This window comes from Numida meleagris, chromosome 6 (genome assembly GCF_002078875.1).
Source record: "Numida meleagris isolate 19003 breed g44 Domestic line chromosome 6, NumMel1.0, whole genome shotgun sequence".
Lineage (NCBI taxonomy): Eukaryota > Metazoa > Chordata > Aves > Galliformes > Numididae > Numida > Numida meleagris.
Window position 1 is genome coordinate 39753443 of NC_034414.1, and position 22293 is coordinate 39775735.

The 22293-nt window shown below is 41.2% G+C and overlaps 1 protein-coding gene across 1 annotated transcript in view; it reads left to right on the top strand.

The window, feature by feature from the left end:
* Positions 1-22293, top strand: part of ESRRB (estrogen related receptor beta) — a 156527-nt gene that overhangs the window by 33526 nt on the left and 100708 nt on the right. Inside the window, exon 3 of the mRNA XM_021402918.1 lies at positions 4775-4942. Coding sequence (XP_021258593.1) covers positions 4941-4942 — 2 coding nt within the window. The 5' untranslated portion in view covers positions 4775-4940. The remainder of the gene's footprint in view (positions 1-4774; positions 4943-22293) is intronic.

Genomic DNA, 22293 nt, shown 5'->3' on the forward strand with positions numbered 1-22293 from the left:
GTGTATCGTGGTTGCACCAATTTAGGCAGGAGTACCTCCATAAGAGTTGTCTTTTTCATTGTATTTTGCAGAGTGTAAACACAGAAGCCCTTGTAGGTGGAAGTTTAGGAGGGGTCTAATTGAGGTAAGGGTAGAAGGGACTGTTTTGTCGTATTGTGTGCAATAGACTGGCAAAGACTGTGTGTTTAAATGCTATCTGGTATACAGTTGTTATAGTGCTGGCAGGATTTTGTTAAATCCAGGCAGGTTTTATTTCTGTGTGTATGTATAGAACTGAATGCTCGCTCTGGATATTCTCTGAATGTACTCTGATATGTGTTGTGTCTTATTGTTCAGGCCAAGCCATTTTTTATTAGTTCATTGTTATTACTGATAGACTCAGAAAAACAAGGCAGAGTAGCATTTTTCTCTACTTGCTCTTGTTCTTGTTAAAGCCAATGGTTATAACCTCTTCTGAGCAGCCTCAGATAGTGCCTCTCAGCAGCCTCACTCTGCAAGTAGCTATGCCAGGTGAAGAATTTTCTCTGCTCACAGCTCTGGAGATGGAAGATGGATTTATGCTTCTCAATCCAGAGAAGTTCTGGAGCCCTAACCTGATGTTCTTTGCTTGAAGCAGTGTAAAAAGTTGTGATGTGTTCCCTTCTGCCGCGGAGCTTTGGAGTCCTAATTTCTTGCTGGTGGGTACCTGGAAGGTGGTAAAATCTTTAGCAGGAATGACTAAATCTGGTAGAGAACTCCCATAAAAATCTTAGTCGTTTTCACATTCCTGCAACTTAATGAAATGTTTAAGAGTTTAAAAAAAAAAAAAACTGTTCATAAGTGTATTAATAAAGCAGTATGACCTACCCAAGTGATAACAGACTTGACAAAGTATGGAAAGCACCATCCTGGAGCATACATGAAAGGTCTGGGCACAGATGTATGGACCTTGTGCTCAGCATGTGCCAAAAAATAGCCTGCTAAGGATACTGGTTGCACAAAGTGTGCTGATGTATATGAAGTTTGCAGTATTAAAATCAAATAGGGAAATAAAATTCTTAGTGATAGTATCAGCTGTTTCCTCTTGAGCATCTGCTGTTTTTCAGAGTACTTGTATCAAGATGTATATTTAACTATCTGTTAAGTCAGGTCTAAGAGTCTATGTGTGCCAAGCATTTGGAGAATGTTGCTACTCACACTTTTCCTTTTATATGCAATTTATTCCTTATGTTTTTATCTTCACAGTCTTGAAAGAAGGTTTTTTGACTTTGATTTCCTTTGTGTGTCAAGAGCTATTAATTTATTGAATCTGTTTTGGTCTTTACTATTTGAAATCAGCAAAATTTCCATCTCACTAAGCGGAGTTTTAACGTGGCTATCCTGGAATTTTGGAGTTGTGAGACACATTCAGGGTAGGGAGACTCTGATAGTGAAACTTCTTTATTGTACTTTACAGCTGTTTTTCATAGTGGCTAGACTTTGAAATTGCAAAGCTGAGTTTGTTTCTTGTAAAACTTCTATTCATACTTCCATTTCCTGATGCAAAAGCAGTGGTGATTCTGAGCTCTAAACTTATGTCACATCAATCCGATGTGTGCTGAAACATCCTGAGGCTCATGGAAGATGGGACAAAGATTATCTGCATGATTTCATGTGTGAGTGGGAGGAATTGGAAGATTCCATTGATCGGGCCAGTGTTTTCAAACTTGAACTGTTTTTGCTGTGTCTATGTCTATGAAAAGGGTAGCTGTGAATTTTTGTTTGTTTTTATCATCTGGTGGGAAGTGTATTTTGCATTCTCTAATAGCATAAATGTAGCCGAGCAAATTCTGCCCAGATTTACATATGCACACCCTAACTGCTTATATTTGAAGAAAACTGAGTACTGAAATTTTACTTCTGCCAGTCACACACTTTGGAACTTGAGGCTGAAATACAGGCTTATGAGGAAAGTAGCCCTGGCAAGAAGCATTTTAAAACCTCCCCAAACAACTGTAGAAAAGACTGTAAAGCTGTGTTTGCACTTTATGATGTCTTCTACCTGGGTGCCTCAAGGAAAGAGTTGAACCAGTAATGCAGTCTGCAAGTCCCTGATGTTAATCTTCTTTTTTTTTGTTGTTTTTTAATGTGTCTGAGAGTGCTCTTGAAATCTTCTAGCTTCCTTTTTGCTGTGTTTTGAAGTGGGAATTCTGTTTCATGGTCTCTACCATTGGTTTCTTTCCATGCCTCACCCTGTCTCTGTAGAGGCTGGACTGAAGAGAAGTTTGTACATGGAAGTGATGGCAGTGTTAGGGGTTTTACTTAAGGGAGATCTTCTCTGAACTGCCAGGTACCCCAGTTAAGGTCATATATCCTGGTGCCTAAAGGCAGGGAGGATGGAGGAATGCTGCCTCCATTCAAGGTTCGTCCATATTAGCTAACTGTTTCATGCTGGCAAGTTCTCATCCCTTCATCCTCTACGTGGAAAGCAGAAGCATGGGGAACTAATGCATGTCCACTTTTGCTCTGCTGTGGATATGGGTTGCCAATGATAAGCACTATCTTGGGCCTGAGAACTGAACAGAGCTTCCTGGCAACTGGTGTGAGACGTCCCCAACCCCAGACGTGGGGTTTCCTTGGGATTCAGTTTGGCCCAGGGCATGGTAGTGTGGCAGAGATGAAACTGTTACACACAAAATAGGGCATGACAGAGTAATGTTTGGAGATCTTTAGATGCCAGTAATATAAAATGGCAAAGAACAGTCTGACAGGGGTAACATATTTAGGGCCTATATGACTGATGTTGTTAAAGCTGAATTATCCAAAAGTGACTGCTGGGTTTAGGTGCCCTGTTTTGGGACCTTGGTCTGCTGTGCCTCAGTCTGATTATCCTAAAATTCCTTCTGATGGCAGTGGGAAGTGTAACATGCTGTACAGCTCTGAATATTAAAGCCCAAACCATCATCTACTATACAGACTAAATGAGAGGGCTGAAATGAAAAATCTTTGGTTGTGTTAATTTTTATCTGAGGTGGATCGGTCAGGTGGTGAAGGACCACAGTCGGGCAGGGAAGGGGGATTGTGTTTCCACACTAGAGCTTGGCCTATCGGATACTTTTTTTTCCTCATGTTCATTTGTACATCCTCATCCATAGATACATGCTCTAAAGTGCACTGTTAAGTATTGTTATCTCTAGTTTTTTAAAGCTGGAGGATGTGAAGCAGTGGTAAAGTGACAAGTGAAACTGTCCATAGTGCAGAAGCTCAGTTGAGGAAAATGTCTTTCTCCAGTGCTTCACCAGATTCCTGTCTTGTGGGAAGGGCGGGCTTTTTTGGAAAAGCACGTTGGCTAAATCCTATGAGCTCAGACACAAAGCATATTGACAAGTGGTGAATTATGCATGCAGCAGGATTTATCCCAAAATGAAAAAATTACTTTTATCTTCCCAAATAATCAGTAGCTGTATTGATCTGAGACCTTGGCTATGATGTGGCGAGTTCTTGCCTGACTTTCAGATAGCTGCCTCTGTTGACTAGTTTGCTTTACTCCAGCGAGGGCAGCAGCTGCAGCACAATGTAGACATGCCTGAACTAGCTTGAATAGTTCAGGTACTGTTAGCCACTGAGCCAGGGAACCATAGGGTTCAGTATGGGCTTAGTGCCTGGGGATTTTATCCTGCTTTTTATGAGTTCAGTATTGCTTTACCATCCCAGCACTAACAATGTGTTGAAAATAAAGGTTGGTGGATCTGGTACTCTGTCTGCACTGGTACTTTTGCCTGCAGAGCTGAGCATAGTGCTAGGGGCTTTTCTTCTCCACATGCTGTTCTCCTCTTCTTTCCCACCCTTCTGCTGGTGTTACCTGGAGCTGCCTAGCCTTTGAGCCTGTTTGCTGTGAAACTGCTTAACCGATAAGGTCCTGCTGAGTCTGTGAATACCTGGGAGCTTGGAGGACCAGCTACCTATTGGATCAGCTTTTGGCCTGTCTGATGGTGGACCAGAAGAATCAGAAGAACCTGAAGAACCTGTAGAATTTAGATATGGAAAAATCCAGGACTGTTAATGCTACTCATTAATGGAGACTGAGGCAGAAGCACTCCTGATGCTTTATGTCAAGCTATTGCCTGGACTGTGGGTTCCCAGCTTAGCCTCTGCAAAAGAGCTAAGATGATACCTATAACTTGTTAGGAGTTTTATCCTGGCAGTCAAGGATGTGATTGCAAGCGATGGTTTGGTCCCTGAGAGCTCAGTAGCTTCTGCTGAGCCAACGGGCAATGCATCGTCAGTGCGCTCTGTTTTGTGTTCAGGAACAGCCTCATGAAACAGGTTTTGTGGGCTGAGACCTTAAATGAACGGTCAAACTGTTAAATTGCCAATCTGCCCGCTACTCCATTTATTCTGCAGCAGAAACGCAAACGTGCCTGGACCAAACCCCGGAGCTCACCTCTAAACTTCTCTTTCATTTTTGTCAGAATCCTTAACATGTTTTTAAAATGATATTTATTGCTGTTACATTGCAAAAGAGTTGGATGCAGTCCGCCAGTTGTGCTTTCCCTCTTCTTCTTTGTGCACTGAATTTTGTTCACTCGCTTTACATGCCTCAAGTTGCTGTAATGCTGCTGGGAAAGTAATTGCCTTGCACTTTCTCTTTCTGATGCCCACGGGTGACTGTGGGGGGACTCCTCCCTGGGCACAGTGCAGAGTTAAAAGCCCAGCTTCTGCTTTGCTTAAGACCTGGTTATTTCTTTCCTTTTTTTTTTTTTTTTTTTTGTCAGCTGCCTGTTATATCAATCACAGAGCTGGGATCTATTTATAGGTTGGGACTCGGAGTACTGTGTCCTAGTCACAAAGAGAGGCAGAGACGCAGAGGGGACTGTCGGCTGGTGCAGGCGGAACCAAAAGATATTTAATCAGCAATTAGAAACACCTGAGGGCAAGGGAAATTCTACTCCAGCCTCCAGCTTCATCTCTCAGCCTGCAGCATGTAAGTACCAAACTTCCACCTTTTATTGCATTTATGGAGCTGGTTGTTGTTTTTAGGTTGTTGTGGGTTTTTTTTTAATTTATCCAATGTTGCTCTGCACCAATCTTTTTATCTGGGCTAAAAATTATGGCAGCATCTCAATATAGTTAAAGGTAGTAGTATATATATATATATCTACTTTCACACTGTCAAAGGAAGGTCAGTGTGACCCATAAGGATAGGAGTTGGTTTCAGAACTTTATAGAAATCAAGCAGTCTCACTATTCAGGAGTTGCTTTTTCCTCTGGAAATAAGCAAGTGAAAGTTTGAGAGGAACTGTTAACGTTTGGGGAATAGAAATGGTCAGGTTTGCTGGCATTCCAAAAAGGTCAATGTATAATGTAACTCTGCTTAAGGGCTTACCAAGGACAGGTGCTATTTATCCCGTGCTGGTAAAGGCAAACCTGGAAACTTCAACGGTTTTGTCTTAAAAGAACCAAGTGACACCCTTTCCTCAACTTTACAAAAAAAAAAAAAAAAAAAAAAGGAAAAAGAAAGATAAATTTCATATCAAACCATCTCTTAAGAGAAAAATAAAATTTGCCTTTACAGAATGTCTTTGTCATTGAGCAGTTGATGTTTCTCTAATTTTAAATGTCCCAAAGAAACAGAAGCCTCTTCAATGACAAAACGGGGGTGCAAGTCTTTGTAAAGTCGGCATAGTGGCAGTCAGAGAAAGAACTTAGTCTGGCTCTGATTGCCAGTTAGTTGTTTGCTTTAAAGCAGCACAAATGCAAAATGGTTTTAACCATTTTTTTTAGAATTTCTGTTAACGGGAGAATGAAAAGTGAGAAGACACTAATTACTCAGAAACTGCTTTTTTTTTTTAAATAGCTTTTATCATAATTTTTTTATCAAAACATTGGAAATCAAAGAGGTTTTTCTTACTTCATATTCTGACCTCAGAGATTTGGGTTGCATCTTTTACAGAATTTAGTTTTTATATTTATTTTTTAGCACAGAAAAAAAATCCTCAATTTCTCATATTTATAATGTCTGACCCCCAAAATGCAAGTATTACAGTTTTTAATTTTGGTATGTTAAGTTTTTCAGTTTAAATTACGTATGAGATTTATACCATAAACACTTTTGTTAAACCCATCCCCCCCCAGTTTATCATTTTTGAAAGCAATAAGAAGAAAAATGAAGCTGTACTTAATTTGGATGGAACAAGTGTCTAATAAGCGTAGAATAATAAATCCAGAGCTGTCTCACAGTCCGAGGAAAGAGGTGATAGCTGAATTGCTTGGACTAACCATAGAAATGTGGCAAATAGGCTGTTGGTTAGCTCTTTATTTTGTTCATAGGTGGACATTTTATAATTCTCAAAGTTTATGACTTCAGTGCAAGGAACAAACAAAACCCGTAATCCTTACTAAGTTTTCAGTCATAGATGTAAATATTTCCTCTTTCAGTTAGAATTCTAGATATAAGGAAGGCTTTTAGGACAGTATCGATAAATACCATGAATTTTTATACACAAGTAATGCTCCAAATGATTCTTACAATACAGTGCTTGCTCTGAAGCTCCCCTCCCCCAGAATATAACAGAATTGTCAGCCTGACTGTTCTCATCATAGAAAGCTTCCTTTTGATAACTAAGGCTTTTTGCTTTACTTAAAAATGAATATATTTAAATTATTTAAGTCCCCTTTCTGTTTGTTTTGGCACAAGATTACGTTTATTCTCAGTCTGTGACAATGTGACATCACTGCTTTATAGGAGAGTAGATTTTCCTGAAAGGCGTTAAAGAAATTAAATTGCTGACTCTGTAAGTAATAAAGAATCCACGGTGTAACTGGTCTGAGGTCCTCCTGAAAACTGAAAACCAAGCAACATCCCTTGAAAAATAAAAGTCAAATCTGTTTCCTTTTTACACATACAGAAATGTCAGCGTGGCTGTGATCAGGAATTACTGCAGTTATTATCTCTTAATATACAGATTTGCAGAAATATAGGCATTCCTAAAGAAGTCCTCTGAGCATAAATCTGTAAAATGTTTGGTCTCAGGAATTTTTTGAACTATTCAGTAGTTGTGACCACATAGTTGCTGGACTTTATCCTTTGCTTTTAACCACGTGTGTCTTTTCCCCTGTTCAGCCTGCTGTATTTTATTATTGCATTTAGGAAAAAAATCACCAGGCATCTCCTGCCTTATGGTGTACCAGTTAATAGCTTATGGGCCTGCTATTATTTGGGGGTGGAGAGAGAGTTAAAGAGAGGGACTTTGATGCATTATGTGTGGGGAAGTCTTTGTTACTTAGTTTCTGTCTCACTAGCAATTCATTTTATGTGGACTAAGTACCTATGAACCTCCGAAGTGACTCATTTTGAGTAGTCTGCCACAGAGCTGTGGCTTGATTTATTTTTTTGAGGAATGAAAAATCTTCTTTTTTAGTTCATCCTAGTTTATTTGTTTCCTTGACAGCAAAGTAATGATTGACATGCAGATTCTTTTTCACGCCCCTCCTTCCATTGCTGAGTATGACACCTCCTGAGAATTATAAATATAACCTGTGCCAAATCTGCTGCTCAGGTGTCTGGAGTGCAGCGCGCTGCAGTGTCTCACTGTAAGTCCCTGAGAATATGGAGTAAATACCAACAGGAAAAAAGACTCTTCTTGAAACAATTCTGTGGGGTTTTTTTTAGAGGGGCCTTTTGAATGAAGCCCCCAAAGCCAGCAGCCAGTTATTAAGGATTGTGCAGCTCTCTCTTGCTCGTGCTATCTCTTACCTTTTATCATTTCACCTGTACATCCGTCCGTCTATTTCTCATCTCTCTATTTTTACATTTCATTATGCTGTGCTTGCTCTCTGGCTCTCTTCTTTTCCTTTCCTGAAGACACATTTCTATCTGGCACAGAAAATAAACTCAGATTGTGGGTAGTTATGTTAATCTAATTCAATCCTCTGTGGGTTAGGAGTGAAATTCTAATAGTGGAGCTGTTGAGGGCTTTTTTGTTAATGGCTTGGGGATTACATTGAGTTAAAGGCTCATTTCCTAATCAAACAGAGAGGGAGAGAGTGACTCCGAATATTTATGAGTCTCCCAGCGCGAGTTAAACATTGAACTCCAAAAGCAGGATTTCAGTGCTACGGAAAGAGTTAAAACCCCTCAGGGCTGCTGTGGAGGGGCGGGGGGGAAGGAAACCAGTTAAGCCATCAGCATTTTCAACTGCTGTTTAACTTCAGTTTGGTTAGAAAAAATAATCATCTCACAGAGCTAAAATGGAAACTGTAGTGAGATATTTAAAACAAAGTCAAGTGATGCTTCAGAAAGGCTCTCCTCTAGCAAAGCAGGATACATGCAGTGCATGCTGTAGCCTAGTAGGAACTCCAAAATAAATACTCTTCTAAATGGGAAGAACTGGAGGGTGGGTTTATTTTTTATCATTACTGCCTTGAAGACCTGATTTAAAATTTTAATGTGTTATATTTTTGGTTCTGTTTAACCCTTGGGTAACCTTTGCTTAAAGAAAGAAAATAAGAGATGTGTGTATGGGTCAACGCCTAATTGTTGCGCTTCTGTTCGGTAGACTGATACCTATTGAAGATTTTTTTTTCCTGCACTTGAGGTTAGCTGGAGTCTTGGGTCAGGCAGTTTAGCTGGAGACCTGGATTCTCTGTCACAGGAACGATTAACCAAATTAATGTTTGATTACTTTTGTGATGAGTGCACCGTAAATGCTTGGGTAGACCCTGCTGTTGCTGAAAAAGAGCAGTCCTGCCTGCCTGCAGTGAGTAGAGGTCCAGTGTTGCTAAGTGGTGTGTTGAGACCTAGCTAGCAGTGTGCCTTTTTGCTCTGACTTAGGAAATCTGTCTGCAGCGGGTGATCAAGGTTGTGACATGATCTTGCTCTTCTTCCATAGAGATGGTCCTAAAAAGGAGTAGAGATAGAGACCAACAATCTTCTGACTTCCATGGCCATGTTTTGCCTCTATGTACCTCAGTTTTCCTGCCTGTAAAATGATACGTGGCTGACATCAAAAGTACTCTAAGACCTACAGAGAACAACCTTGTATAAATCCCCAGTGGCTGGTTTGCTTGTGACTGCCAATCACTGACACAGGTGCATAGATTGAGAGCAAGGGGTTACTGTGCTCATAACAAGGTGTTACCCCACTTCACTAGGTTTGGTATGTTTGTTGTTGTTGTTTTGTTTTTAAAAGCATTTGGTACAAGTCATCAATAACATCTTCCAGTTTGGGTAAGGCAAGCAGATAGAAGGCTAACTTACTCCTAGTAAAACTAAAATTCAGTGGAGTTGTCCTTCACATTGATCTTAATTTGGTCCTGGTGACTCTTGTTGAGATGAAGCTCCAGGTTTATTTTTCAAAGGTGGTAAACCCTGGCTAAAAAAAAAAATAAGGTACTCTGGTTCTGGAGCTTCTTGTATTGATGGCTGTTCTCTATATACTTAACTGGTTTTGCTGACATGTCTATCTGGGTACAGCACCTTGAGGTAAGAATTGGCACCTTGCCCTAGTTTAAAAATTATTTAAAACTGTGACCTGATGTAAATGCCTGAGGCCCGCTTCTGTTTGTATTCTGTGCCTGGACCTGCTGAGGAGAGCATCATCAGCTGGAGTCTACTTTATTAAATGCATTTGAAATACATAATAGTTGTGTTCTTTCCATCTAATAACTAGCACCCACAGCCGATCACTTTGAGACGTGAGCTTTCTGTGGCCGAGCTGAACACTGTATAACATTTTTTTCCAACCTTGCTCTCCTTCCCATCTCAGTTTCTTTTCTGTTTTACTAAGCCTTTGCCTCTCCTGCTCTGTTCTGCTGTGGCCATATGGCCTAGTAGTTAATACTTGGATTTCTCCTGCTGAACTTCTAGGCAAAATAATCTTCCTTGTTTTCTTTTTGTGCTTTCCAGTGTTATGCTGAATCCTATGAATGATCAGCTGCTGTTTACCCTGAAGGTAGATACATTTCAGTGCAGCTTTTCCTGGCATATGTACAGTTTATGAAGAGCTGGGAAGCTGAAATCTGATTTTCTGCTCTTCCACAAGCTACACAGAACTGTGTTCTTGTCATTGTCTACGTGTGCCACAATTACTTAAAAAAATATTATAGTAGTATAGGAATTTCAGAGAAGGAAATGTGACTCTTTAACTCCTAGAACACAGTTTAGTTTCCATGATTACATTTTAGAAGTCTCAGGGTGCTTGAAAGTCTCTGGGAAAAAAAGGGTTGCTTCTTTAGGGGGAATTAGCCTTTCTAATGGGATGAAACTAAATCTTATTTGAATACTGGAAAGCATATGCCCAGCTACAAAGCTTGAATCTCACATGTATGAGAGGGAAGCATAAGTGGCTATTTTTATTCACTAAGGAGTTGCTGCCCTTTCCTGTCCCTCTACCATGTGAGATGTGAATGATCCTGCTCACAAGAGTTTCATGCTTCTCCCAGAATGGATTCTCTATCTCTTTATAATTGTGTTTGCTGTATCAGCAGGAAATGCACTGCAGAAGTTCTTGTTTCTCCAGGCTCCCGTGATCACCTCTTTGTAGTATGTCTCAGCAAATGGCCAGTAGCCATGTACGAAAGTGCAGGCAGTTCAGTGACGTCCTCCTGAAGTTCACAAGGCCTGGAGTGTGACTTTTTGGGTGAGAAGAGAGGGCATGCTTGCTGCCAGGCCTGCCAGATTGCTTTCTTTATGTTTGCTTTACTCTCCATCCTCAGGCCTCGCTTTTCCCATGGGTCTCCTGGACATGCAGGAATTGCAGTTGTGCTGCAAAAAGCAGCAAGTCTTTCTTCTGCTTCTCTTTAGGTAGGAAGTTCTTCCCTGATGCATTGTCTCCATGGCGTAGCAGGGGGGTTTTCAACCTTTCTCTGGTGATGTGGACTCAAGCAGGTTGGTGGAGAGCTCAAGTGAATGAGAATTTCTGAGTTGTGCTTCCTGAACCCGCAGAGTAGCACTGAAAGCAGGGCAGCACTCAAGTTATAACCATTGGCTGGTGCTGTCTTTGTGTAGAGGAGCCTTTAGTGTCCAAAAAAAAAGCTAGGAAAGGGTTCCTTACATCAGCATGCCTCCAGTAACCCCCTTTCCGTTTTTCACAATGCATATAATGACGAGGTTTTTCCATTCTTCCCAACCTTTCCCCCCACCCCTATTGCTCTCTTTGTGCTATGTAGGATTAAACTTCAGTTTTCTGTGTGGTAGACTCCTGGGACTGTAGTACTAGACTGTCCATGCCATCTACTCCCAATGCAACCTCCTTCTGTGAGGGGGAAGCTCTGCTCTGCAGGTGCCTTATACTCCCTGCACAGAGAATTGGTGGGGACAGAGAGCTAAAGCTATGGTTTCTTTGGGATAGTCTGTCCCATAAAAATAAATTGGATTCAAGGATACATATAGGTGCTTGAAGGGCAACATATAGAGATGTTATTGCTTTGCTGTAGTAATGCGTCGTACCTCACTGTGATACTGTACTAACCTGGCTACATTACTTCCAGCTCTGTAGTCTCTTTTGGCACGTGAGTTAGTGTAATGTGTGTTTAAGGAGGATGGAATTATTGGTGCTGCTGGTTTGTTTATGAAGAGTTAAATGATAGGGGCTGAGAGCCATGACTTCTGGGAAATAAGGACTAGCCAGAAGAATTGATTGTCTTGGCTTATTGATCCTTCAGGAAACAGCCCTGAAGTGATAATGCTGTTTCGGCCACTTTGAGGCATTTTGTACCAACAACATCCTCTATTTACCTAGAATAGTGTGAGGGTGGAGGTATTCTGTTGCTAACTCATTCCAGAAGAACCCCATGCTAGACATGTGTTGAGTTCACCACTTGTCTATTTACTCACAAGGACGTGCGTGAGCAGCCTCCCTGCACATGCACAAGTGTCACTGGCTTATAGTGGGTGATGGCAGTTGGCTGCAAATGGTGTTTTTGAGAGTTTTTTCCTAGTCTTTGTCTGTAGTGGCATTTTGTGAAGTTGTAGCCTATATCACATCTCTCCCATTCTTTTCCATTCTTCTTCTGGCCATGCTGCAGTTATCTCCCAGTTGGACTCAATGCTTGAAATGAGGTGGCTAAATTCCTTTGATCCTGTGAGCCCATGCTAACTTCCAGCCACCTCTGTGGGATGTTCATGGGCAGATGATGAAACACCTGCTTTGCACTGAAGAACCTGCCCTCAGAAGGCAGACATTTCTTTCTTTCCCCAGAGTGGTAAAGGGAGAAACACCAAGTTGCTGCAGGAACTGGTGGATGAGCAGTGCTTTATGTATGTCTGCTTAACTATACTGCATGCAGATGCATGGATCAGGTGTTTGAGGAGCAGAGCATGTGGAGCGACAGCCTTGAACATCTCTTAGGTGCTCTGTGACCATGGGCCTGGTGGGGCCTGGGGGAATGCTCTCCTGAGTATTTTTGAGCCCTGGGACTCACAGTAGTTTTAGCAGCTCAGTGGGCTGGGGAAGCCCTCATGCTGTTGCCCTGAGGCACCACTTGCAGTCAGCTTGGAAGGTGGGCTTGGCTTACAGCCTTAACTGGACTGCTGCTGATGACTACAAGATTTGGACTCAGACCTGCAGAAGTAAAAGAGCAGTTTGGTCATCATGCTCCGTATCTCCTTTTCCCTCTGCTTTGCACTCTCTTGCTTTGCACCCTTTTGTTTTCTGGCTGTGCGATTGCGTTATGAGGAGTCTCAGATGGAGGGTGATAGCCTCCATAGCCAGTTCAGAAGGCCGGGAAAGCTTGGGACCATTTGGAGCCCATGGCAGAATCTTGCAGAAAGCCAGGAGAGCCAAAAAAACTACTGTGAAATGCTTCTTTATTAAGTCAGGACAGCTTATATAGAGAGATACGCAAATAACTTAGAGCCATTTAATTACCCTGTATATCATTTCTATAGTTCATCTTCTTTGATCCTGCCAACAACTTTATTGCTGTACTTGAAATTTTACTTGACATCTCCACCAAGTGAAAGTAAATGATGAGAAAAATTGCAGTTTTCTTTTAAAAGGAAAAAAAAAAAAGTGTCTAGACCACAAGGTTTCAGTGAACAACTAAAAAGCAAAGCCAACTACTTAAAAAGAAAAAAATGATGGGGGATAAGAATAACACCAATGTACGTATAATATAGAATATAATTATGTTTATTTTGGGACTTGATCAGTAGTTGAACATTTGAGGATTACAGTACTGTGTATTATGTAATGTAAAATTATTATCTACTACTTAATAAATCTCATGCTGTGACTGCTCCACTTCTTTTTAACTAGCTCTCTTTTAACTGTGGCTACAAGTTGTGCTGGCAGCTTCGGCAGTTTGTTCCGTTTTGCCCTTGTTGCTTGTATCATGACACAATCCCTACTCTTGAGCCTGCTGCACTGTGATGTGAGACAGCTTCTGTCCTAGAGACCTTGCAATCCTGTTCGAGACAAGAGATGACTGGAAGTAGAGTCAGTCATGAAGTCTGTGGCTTTAAGAAAGGCAAGGGTAACTAAGATAGGAGTTAATGGTAATGGGTTACTACAAGCATGGCTTATTTTAAGTGCAGGTGGTTTTACTTACTGTGCACTTAACTAGAAGATTAAAAAAAAAAAAAAGCATACTCCTTTATGTCACTGTGCAAGACCTGCCTAATTCTTTGCTTTGCAAAATTAGCACCTCTACTTTCTTAGCTAGGAGAGCTCTGCTACGTATTCACAGCATCTTTATACTCATGTGTGCTTTCCCATTTTTTCAATGCCACAGTCATCATTTCCTCTTAAAAAAAAAAAAAAAAAGCTCCTAGGGAGCTGACCTTAGATAAACCAAAGGAAGTATTTTTTTCATATAACCAAAATTAAACTGTGGGATTTGTTGGCCTCTGCATCACTCAGTAACAAAGTTATGGATGGACTCAGGAAAAGGAAATTATGGAATATGTGGTCTCATCAGTGACAAGTAATGTTATGGTCTAGAGGCAACAGCTTAAGCGACAGAAATGCAGCAAGGTGAAGAGCAGGAAAAATGTTCCCCTTTCTTACTGTATTTCCTTGATCATGTTAGTGGCTGCTATCAGAGATGAAATATGGGACTAACTGACTTCCTAACTTGACCTCGTGTGACTATCTTCACGGCATCTCTTACAGGTGAAGCCAGTGTTGTCACTCAGTGCAGATGGCCGAATTACTTGTTTATGTGACACCACATTACAGACATTACACAGCATTTATATTTTGTTTACAGTAAATGTTTTTCTACTGTTATAGCCCATGTTCCCAAAGCTGTGAAAATTCCTAGGACAGATAAGCTATGCCATTGAGAAAGCAGCACTGAAGACAAGAATGCAGCCAGGGAGGAAGGCTGAGCTCTGCATAGACAATGCTCACGGAATTTTTTTGGTTTTGACTAGTATGCGTACCTTCCCCTGGACAGGGTGGCTCTTGCACTGGAATTTGCTGGGCAGAGAAAGGTGCGGAAGAAAAGAGGCATGTGCCTCTGTGGATGCATAAAAGCAGACTGTACAGCAGCTGTGATCTTGTTTCCATGTATAACATCCTCTGCTCTGCAATGTGTAGGTCTGCAGAAGATTTAGTCACCTATTGAGCTTTGGTTTGGTGGTGTGTTGAGTCAGAGGAGAAAGATATTTTTCTTGTAAGATGAGGGTCCAGTGTGAGAAAGAGGAGGACCATGAAGGTTTGTGCATTCAGTGGTCACATGAATCAGCCTTCCCAAAGCACTGAAAAAACGTTCTGTTATCTGTTGAAAATTGGAGTTCAGTGTTTTGGCTTTCTTTGTTTTTTTTTTTTTCCCTAGGATTTCATGTGTCTTCTCCAATGCGGCTATCTGTAAACCTGTAGTTGCAGAGCTGTGTAAGCTTGGAAGCTGTCTCATGTTGTAGTTTTGCTACTTAATGTGTGTCTTCAGCAAAACATGAGTGAGTGCCTTGGGGCTTCTGGGCAAATCGACTTTCATGGCCCAGAATTCACCTCTGTAGTGAGAGGGCAGGTTTGCATTACTTTTTGGGAAACAGAAAAGGCTAGGCTAGGGGCAACAGCGCTTTCTGTCTTGCTTCAAATGTAGATTGTTATCTTTTATGTGTTCCTATTGTAAGTTGCGTTGGTAGGTACTGACCCATGTTGAAATCAAAACCAAAATTTCTTGCACTGAAGTCCTGGTAACTGCTCAGACCTGAAAAACTCTTGGCAGACCTGAAGTCGTGGGGAGCCGTGCTAGTTTTAATTCTCCATCCAAGCCATAAATATTCCCAATTTTACTTTTTGAGCCCATCAATAATATGGGGAAATTATATGACTATGAAAGCTGCTATTGTACAAAAAGATGTTTGTATCATTTACTGTTAAAAGCTGAGCCAAGCAGGAATTTATGCTGCTGGTTTCCCATTCATCTGGGAACTGCTGCAACTTTGGTAAAGTCACGTTTCTGTGGAGAGAGGACTCGAGATGCTAATTTGACTGTAGGAGTTTATTTCTGGAATGCAGCAGTGTTTCACCAACGGAGCAGCTGTCCTGGAAACACTTACTACATGAGATCTTTTTCCTCACTGTGTATAATTGACAAAATCACCCCAGTTAATGTGAAACCTTTTAAGTCTCCTTAACTAGACCACAGGGAGTGCAGAGAGGTCTACAGGACTCTGACCTCCTTCACTTCCTTCTCCTATGATTAGGGAAGGAAAAATACTCCCATACTTAAATGTCCTTTGGAGGAGAAGCCCACAATCTTTTCTGAGTATATAAAGCTGTTTCTGTCAGTAATGTGCTACTGTTTTGGGGGGATATGTTGGTCTTACATTTTCTATAGATAATTTGTGATAGTAGGTATACTTCTTCTAAGCTTCCCAGCTATTGTAGAATGATGAATCACAGCAGTCAGAGGTGGGAAAAGTATCTTAGGTTATTTAGTTCTTCTATTGGACTTGCTTTGCTTGCACAACTTTCTCCTATACCCCTTCACTGCTGGGTGTCAGTTCTACAGCTCAAGCCCTTCTGCTACCAGAGAAATTTGCCTGGTTGTTCAGTTAAAATTATTTCTTAATTTCTTTCTTTTCCCTGTCTAGTTTTCTCTCATGATGCAGAGTTTCTTCTTTTCACTGTTTCCACTCTTCGTTTCTTTTTGGACAGAAGTCCTGTCTCTAAATCCTCGTATCCTTGACCAAGCTCTGATTTTTTTTGCCCTCCCCTGCTGCCACCTTACATCAGTCTTTTGAACTACTGTAAGTTTTGTTGTGTTTCTACTGAAAAGGTTTTACACTTTGAGTTTCAAACCTGTCTTTAGGCCAGGGTGCAAGGCTAGTCACAAGTAGCAATTCTTTACGGGGAGGAGGACATTCCAGCTTGGAAGGCCTTTTTTCCAGGGAGTACCACATGGCGAGTCCTGCACCTGTGATCTAGGCTAGCCTCCCTGGTGGGTGCATCACTGGAGCGAGCTCTGCAATGGAAGTCTGTATCTGCTTGGATTTTGGGAGCGCTTCTTCCATCAGGTGCTTGAAACTGAGAGCACAAATTACCCCTGCAGCTGCTGCTGGCTCTTCCCCCAGGCTGTGCCAGCATAGCTTTTCAGATGAATAAGTGTGACCAGGGCTTTCTAAAAATTAAGCACTTTGTCAAGGATTTTTGCTCCTACCATCAGTTGTTTCAGAAAGCAATTTTTTTTAGAGACGCTTCACAGAATTCAGCTAGAATATTTAAGAATTTAATTTTTGAGTAGGAAAACTCTAGAAAGTGATGTGTGGATAGTATCAATTTGTAATTTCCCTCACTTTCCATGTGCGTGACGGAGTGAACGTAATTAGCCCTGGCAGAGTGGAATCTGAGAAGATGAAAAGGTTTTTGTGATCCATTTGGAGGAAAAAAAAAAAACAATGTAGATTTTACTTACAAGAAGCCACAGGGCAATAAGTTTTAGCAGGAAAATGAGTCTTGCAAGTGTTGTTTTGGATGCTGAGATTTGAGAGATGTGGTAGAAAGGAGAGGTGAGTGGTTTTTAAGAACAGCCTGGTATGACACAGACTAGAAGAAGCAGTTGGAGAAGAGCAGTGTGTGGGTTTAAGAGGGCTTCAGTAGGCAGTAAAATAGTACATCACAACTTAGTGGAGGAGAATAAAAAAAAAGTCGGTCCCCAATACTATGTAGTCTCTTCTGATGGAACATGGTTATAGTCACTTGAAACTAAATAATAGATTTATTTTATCTGTTAAAACTAGAACCGTGTCTGGTTAGAGTATGTGAGAAGCTGGAAGAACAAAGATTTTTCTGTTACAGCAGAGTGCATGGCTTGACTTCAGGCTTCCGGGTGCTCCAATATTAAAACTACATATTGTAGTAGTAGAGGCAAAGCTGGACAGCAAGGCAAATGTCAGTGGGCTTGGCTGGTAGACAGACAGCTCTCATATTATTTTATAACCCTGATTTTATGGTTTTATTTATATATATTTTTCTCATATGCATCTTGCTCTGTGAAGCTTGAAGAAAATTTTAAAATAAAGCACGTCTTAAAGAGAATCAAGACATGGACACTTTTAACTGACCACTTATCTTCTTGTATATGATTGATGCGCTGTGCAGCCCTTGCCATCAGGCTTTCAGATTTCTTTATGCATTCTGATAGATGAGGCATATGTTCTCTGGCAAAAATAGGTAGTTTTTCATAGAAAGATTACTGTAATATATAAGAAATTGCTTTATAAAAACCATTTACGATTCCTCTTCATTGAAGCTTATAGAGAATAAAAAAGTTCTGGATAGTAGATACAGCACAAACCCTTCTTAGTGAATGGTTTCACCAGATCAGAACACATGCAGTATTTGTGCACATTTATCTTGCTTTCTGCAACTTGCAAAGAACCAAAAGGAATCTGAAAAGATTTTAAGGCAAACCCATATCACTTTGATGCTCTAGGCTTAATGCAGGCCATTAAAACCCACCTAGTAACTCCTGGACTGATTTGGTAGCTTCTCCATGTCAGTATCTTCTAAAGAGACATGCATTGTTGTTGAAAGACATTGTGATTGGTTATCTGGAATGCGTCATGGCAGGTTGTCTCACTGGCCAGTTCCTTCTGTTTAAAAATGAAAACATTCTCTTTATTGTGAAGTGGAATTTGTCTAGTTTTGGTTACTAGGAATAGTCTTATCTTAGATCCTTTTAAATCAAGATTAAAGAACTTTCTGCTATTAAATTTTCCCCAACTTATGGTTGTATCTGTTCACTCCTTAGCCTGTTCTTGGAATTAAAAGTATTGTGCTTCTCAGATCTTTCTCTGGATAGTCTTTGTTTCCAGCAAGTCCTAGTCTGATAGAACCATGCTTTTCTGTTCAGAAATTGTCTTTCAGTCTCATTCTGTCTCAGCCACGTCAGCATTTACCTACACAGAAGGAGATGTTTTCAAAGAAAAATACCCTAACATAAATTAAATGTCTAAAAAAACAACACTAAACATAAATGCAGCAGTTACAAAAGTACATTAGCAATGTGGGGAGCATATGCCATGTGCATTTGGGCCTATAGTAGTCCTTCTTGTGGTCGATTTGGATTAAAATAACCTTTTGTCATTTTTAACCCAGATCATCTCCTCAGTTAGGGCTGTGCATTTGTTGCATGTGTCAACACATAACCAGTGGAAATAAATCGTTGTCCAACCCTACTCAGCAGTGATGCTGCCTCACTTTCTGTACTGTGGTGCAGTTTTGCGTTCCACAGCATAAGAATATAAAAATATTAATGTGCCCAAAGGAGAGCAATGAAGATGGTGAGAGGACTAGAGGGCATGGCTTATGCAGAGTGGCTGGGAATACTTGGTTTCTTCAGCTTGAAGAAGACTGAAGGGTGACCTGATTGCTGTAATGAAAATGTTATACTAAAATCTTTCAGATAAAGAAACTCAGTATGCTCTAAGAGACTTTGGCCTTTACCTTTACTGTCTGTGGCAGAACGTGATTGTGTTGCTCCAGGAAGAATTTGAGGAAGCAATTCTGAATCAAGTGCTGCTCTTTTCATACTGACTCCCTTTGCACAGGAATGGTTGTTAAGAACTGAGCTATTTCAAGCAAGTTGTTCTCTGAAAAAGGGTGAGTTCAGGAGACCAGAACTAGTAGTCTGTTGTTAGGAGTGTGAGAAGGTCAGTCTGGCAGGGAATGGATTTGCTTGTGTCTTGCAGGATTTTAGATTTTCTTCCTTTGACTGCACCTGACCTGTTTGCTGTAATGCAATGAGAGGACCACCTTCTTTCATCCCCCTTTGCTAGGATATTAAGGCTAGTTGGAATCTTGGAATCAGATCCTATGAATGAATGTAGTAATGAAGCTATCAGTCTCAAATATAGGTAGCCTCTACGTTCATAATTCTACAGTGAGTTTTATTTCTCTTTTTCCAAATTAGAGTCTTTTGATGAAGAGTACAATTGTAAATGCTTTACCAAAGAATTCCAGTACCAGTTGGTAGATATTTTGAATTGTTAATACATTCACTATAGCCATATCCCCAAAAAGAAAGTACTCGAATTATGAAATCAAGATAAGGAGGCTTCGTGTATCAGAACTGCAGCCAGTGGGTTGAAATAGGCCTTTTCTTCATACTTCATCTGAATAATTCTTTGTGATATGGACAGCCTAAGTCTTACGGAGATAGCTTGTTAGCTGGTGTAAACCAGCACAGCTGTGGTGAAACCTAACCAGCCCTGCTATTGTACACCACATTACAATTTGGCCCTTGATGTACACAGGTGGTTGTTTCCTTGCTTTTAAGTGGTCAGGTTTTGTACGTGATGCAGGTAACTACAGGGTTGTCAGCAAACCAAAGCGACCTTAAACATGGTTCTGACGCAAGGTTTTCCTTTCGGGCTGTACCTGCTCAAGGGAAAATATTCCTCAGGTAAGTGAAACATGGTGAAGGACTGAATGGGAGCATGGGGAGGAATGGTGGTGACAGGCAAGTCTGATCTGAGTTAGCACTGTAGCACCACAGACCAAGGGGGAAAAGCAGGCAGATTGCAGATGTGGGCTTTTGTGTGAGACTTGATTATGTTGTATGGAAGCAGGACATCACAAAGCAATGAGGTAGTGTTCTTGCTCGGTACCATTCTGGTGAGACTTTCTGCTCTGGGCACTAGAAGAAAAAAATGCAGAGGAAACTTGGAAGGTAGTAAGAGAAGAACAACAAAAATGATGACAGAGCTGGAGGGATTGTTTTTATGAGAGAAGATCAAAAGAACTAAATATGTGAAGCTTGGCTAAGTGATGACGAAGAAGGAAACATGAAAACTACCCACAACTGTTTGAAGGATACAAACACTAGAGGTGAGCAAACAGCAGGGAGAAATAGTCTGTGAATTTGAAAGTCATTCGCGGTGCATCCACGTTTCCACCCTTTAGTGCTCACTTTCTGTTAAGACTTGTGCTTTGCTGAAAACTTTTTCAGGGAAAAGCACACCTCAATAGTTCAAATGCTTCAGTATCTGCAAGGAAATTCTGAAATGTAAGTTCAAACTTAAAATTTGAAGTTTGCTTTACCTTACATAAGTCACCTAATTAACAGTATGCAAATTTCCTGTATGGTAAGGTAAATGTGTGGTTGAAAACTACACTGTCCGTTTTACATGGTACTTATCCTTTCCTGATGGAATTGCTTAGTTAACTGGGCAATGCAGGATAGATTGCAGCTGCCTTCTATCAACTTTGCCCAAAAAGGTGAGGCACTTGCTTTTGTAGACAGGCTATATTTTATAAATGGAATGATTTGCGTGTTGATCTGTTGGGGGAGGTTTTAAGTTTGACAGTAGTTAAAAGTAACTAGAGCACAAAATACAAATATGTTACTCATGTGAGAGTTGTCAGTGCTGTTCTGTGAAGTTGTCCAGATGTGCTTGTGCACTGCAAGGGAGATCTTTTGTAGTTTGCTTGTGGGCTATTCGCAAGCTAAGAAAGGTGAATTTACCCTCTTTGAACCCAAGGACAGCTAGCACAATTGAATTAAGTGGAAACTGAGTTTTAAGAAAGTGTGTTAGTGTTGAAATTCTCTCCTTGAGGTCCACTTATCATTTAAAGTACTTGGGCAAAGCGGTGGAAGCGGGTGCTGGGCAAGCCTCAGGTGAACTGACTAATTCGGTAAGTCGTTTTCAACTTCGGTTATTTGTGAATTCAGGCATTAAATTCTATATTAATACTCATCAATGGACTTGTCTGAGCATCTTTCCCTGTTAATGTAGGATTGATGTGTGCTGCTCAGCAAATGACAAGAAATACACAGCTGTCTAGATGCACACTTTAAGAAAATGCTTCTCTGGAAACGGCTGTGTGTGTGTGTGTGTGTGTGCGTGCATGCATCAATCCATACTGTACACAGAAACTACAGGCATTGACCTATGCAAATACACACCAAATTATTGCTTCATATAAACAAATTAGCATGCTTTAAAAGGTGAAAAGCTCTATAAAATTGTCTGCCCTGTTGTTTATGACATGAGCAGAGGATGCACTACATTATAGGGGAGCTCACATTTCTCTCTTCTCCCCCCCCTCTCTAAATGGACGTGTGCTCCGTCCGTTTCACCATTGTTCCTGCCAGCCCGATCCCAGCAGGGGTTCCCTAATTAGCAATCTCTTCATTTCCAATCAAAGCACAAAGCGGCCCCAAAAGCCTCTCTTTATGAGGGAGCTGAGCGGTGGCTGGGGACGTGGAGTGGGATAATTGCCTTCGCCACTGGCAGCAGTAAGCAGCCTGGCTAATTCATTATTGTAATAACTTTGCTTGTCCTTGGGGAGGGGGGGCTAGGATGAGGAGGACTGAGCCTGGCGGTGCTAGCTGAGGACAGGGGGAAGGGGGAATCCAGCCAGAACTGAGGTAGGGGATGGGAACGATTGGCAGGAAAGGAGAAACTATTTGAGATTTTTCCCTCTGTCCCCCCTAAATAATTTGAGGAGGATGTTAATTTGTGGCATGGTAGACAGTGCTCCCTAGCAAGATCGCTAAGGGCACTCCTCTGCTCTGTCCTTGTGCTCACAGAGAGGGCAACCTGCAAAGACACATCACTTGGTCCAAGGACTGCTGAGAGGCTGAAGCTTGTGGGTGAGGAGGACTTGGGGCTGCCTCTCAGGATAGGAAAAGTTGCTTCAAAAGCATTGAGTTAAGGCTAAATGACTCAACTGTCCACACCCAGCAGTCTGTGGCATTCAGTGATGCACAAGAAGTCACCAACCCTTCTATAGAGACTGCATGTTGTATTTATTCCAACCAGCCAGGAGCTGGCAAATCTGTGGCGGAACTTTGTTCTTACCTATTGTCTCTTCAAAATACCTTCAGTCACTCACACACCTACTACAGGCTCTAGCTTTGACTTTCCTGGAGATCTGT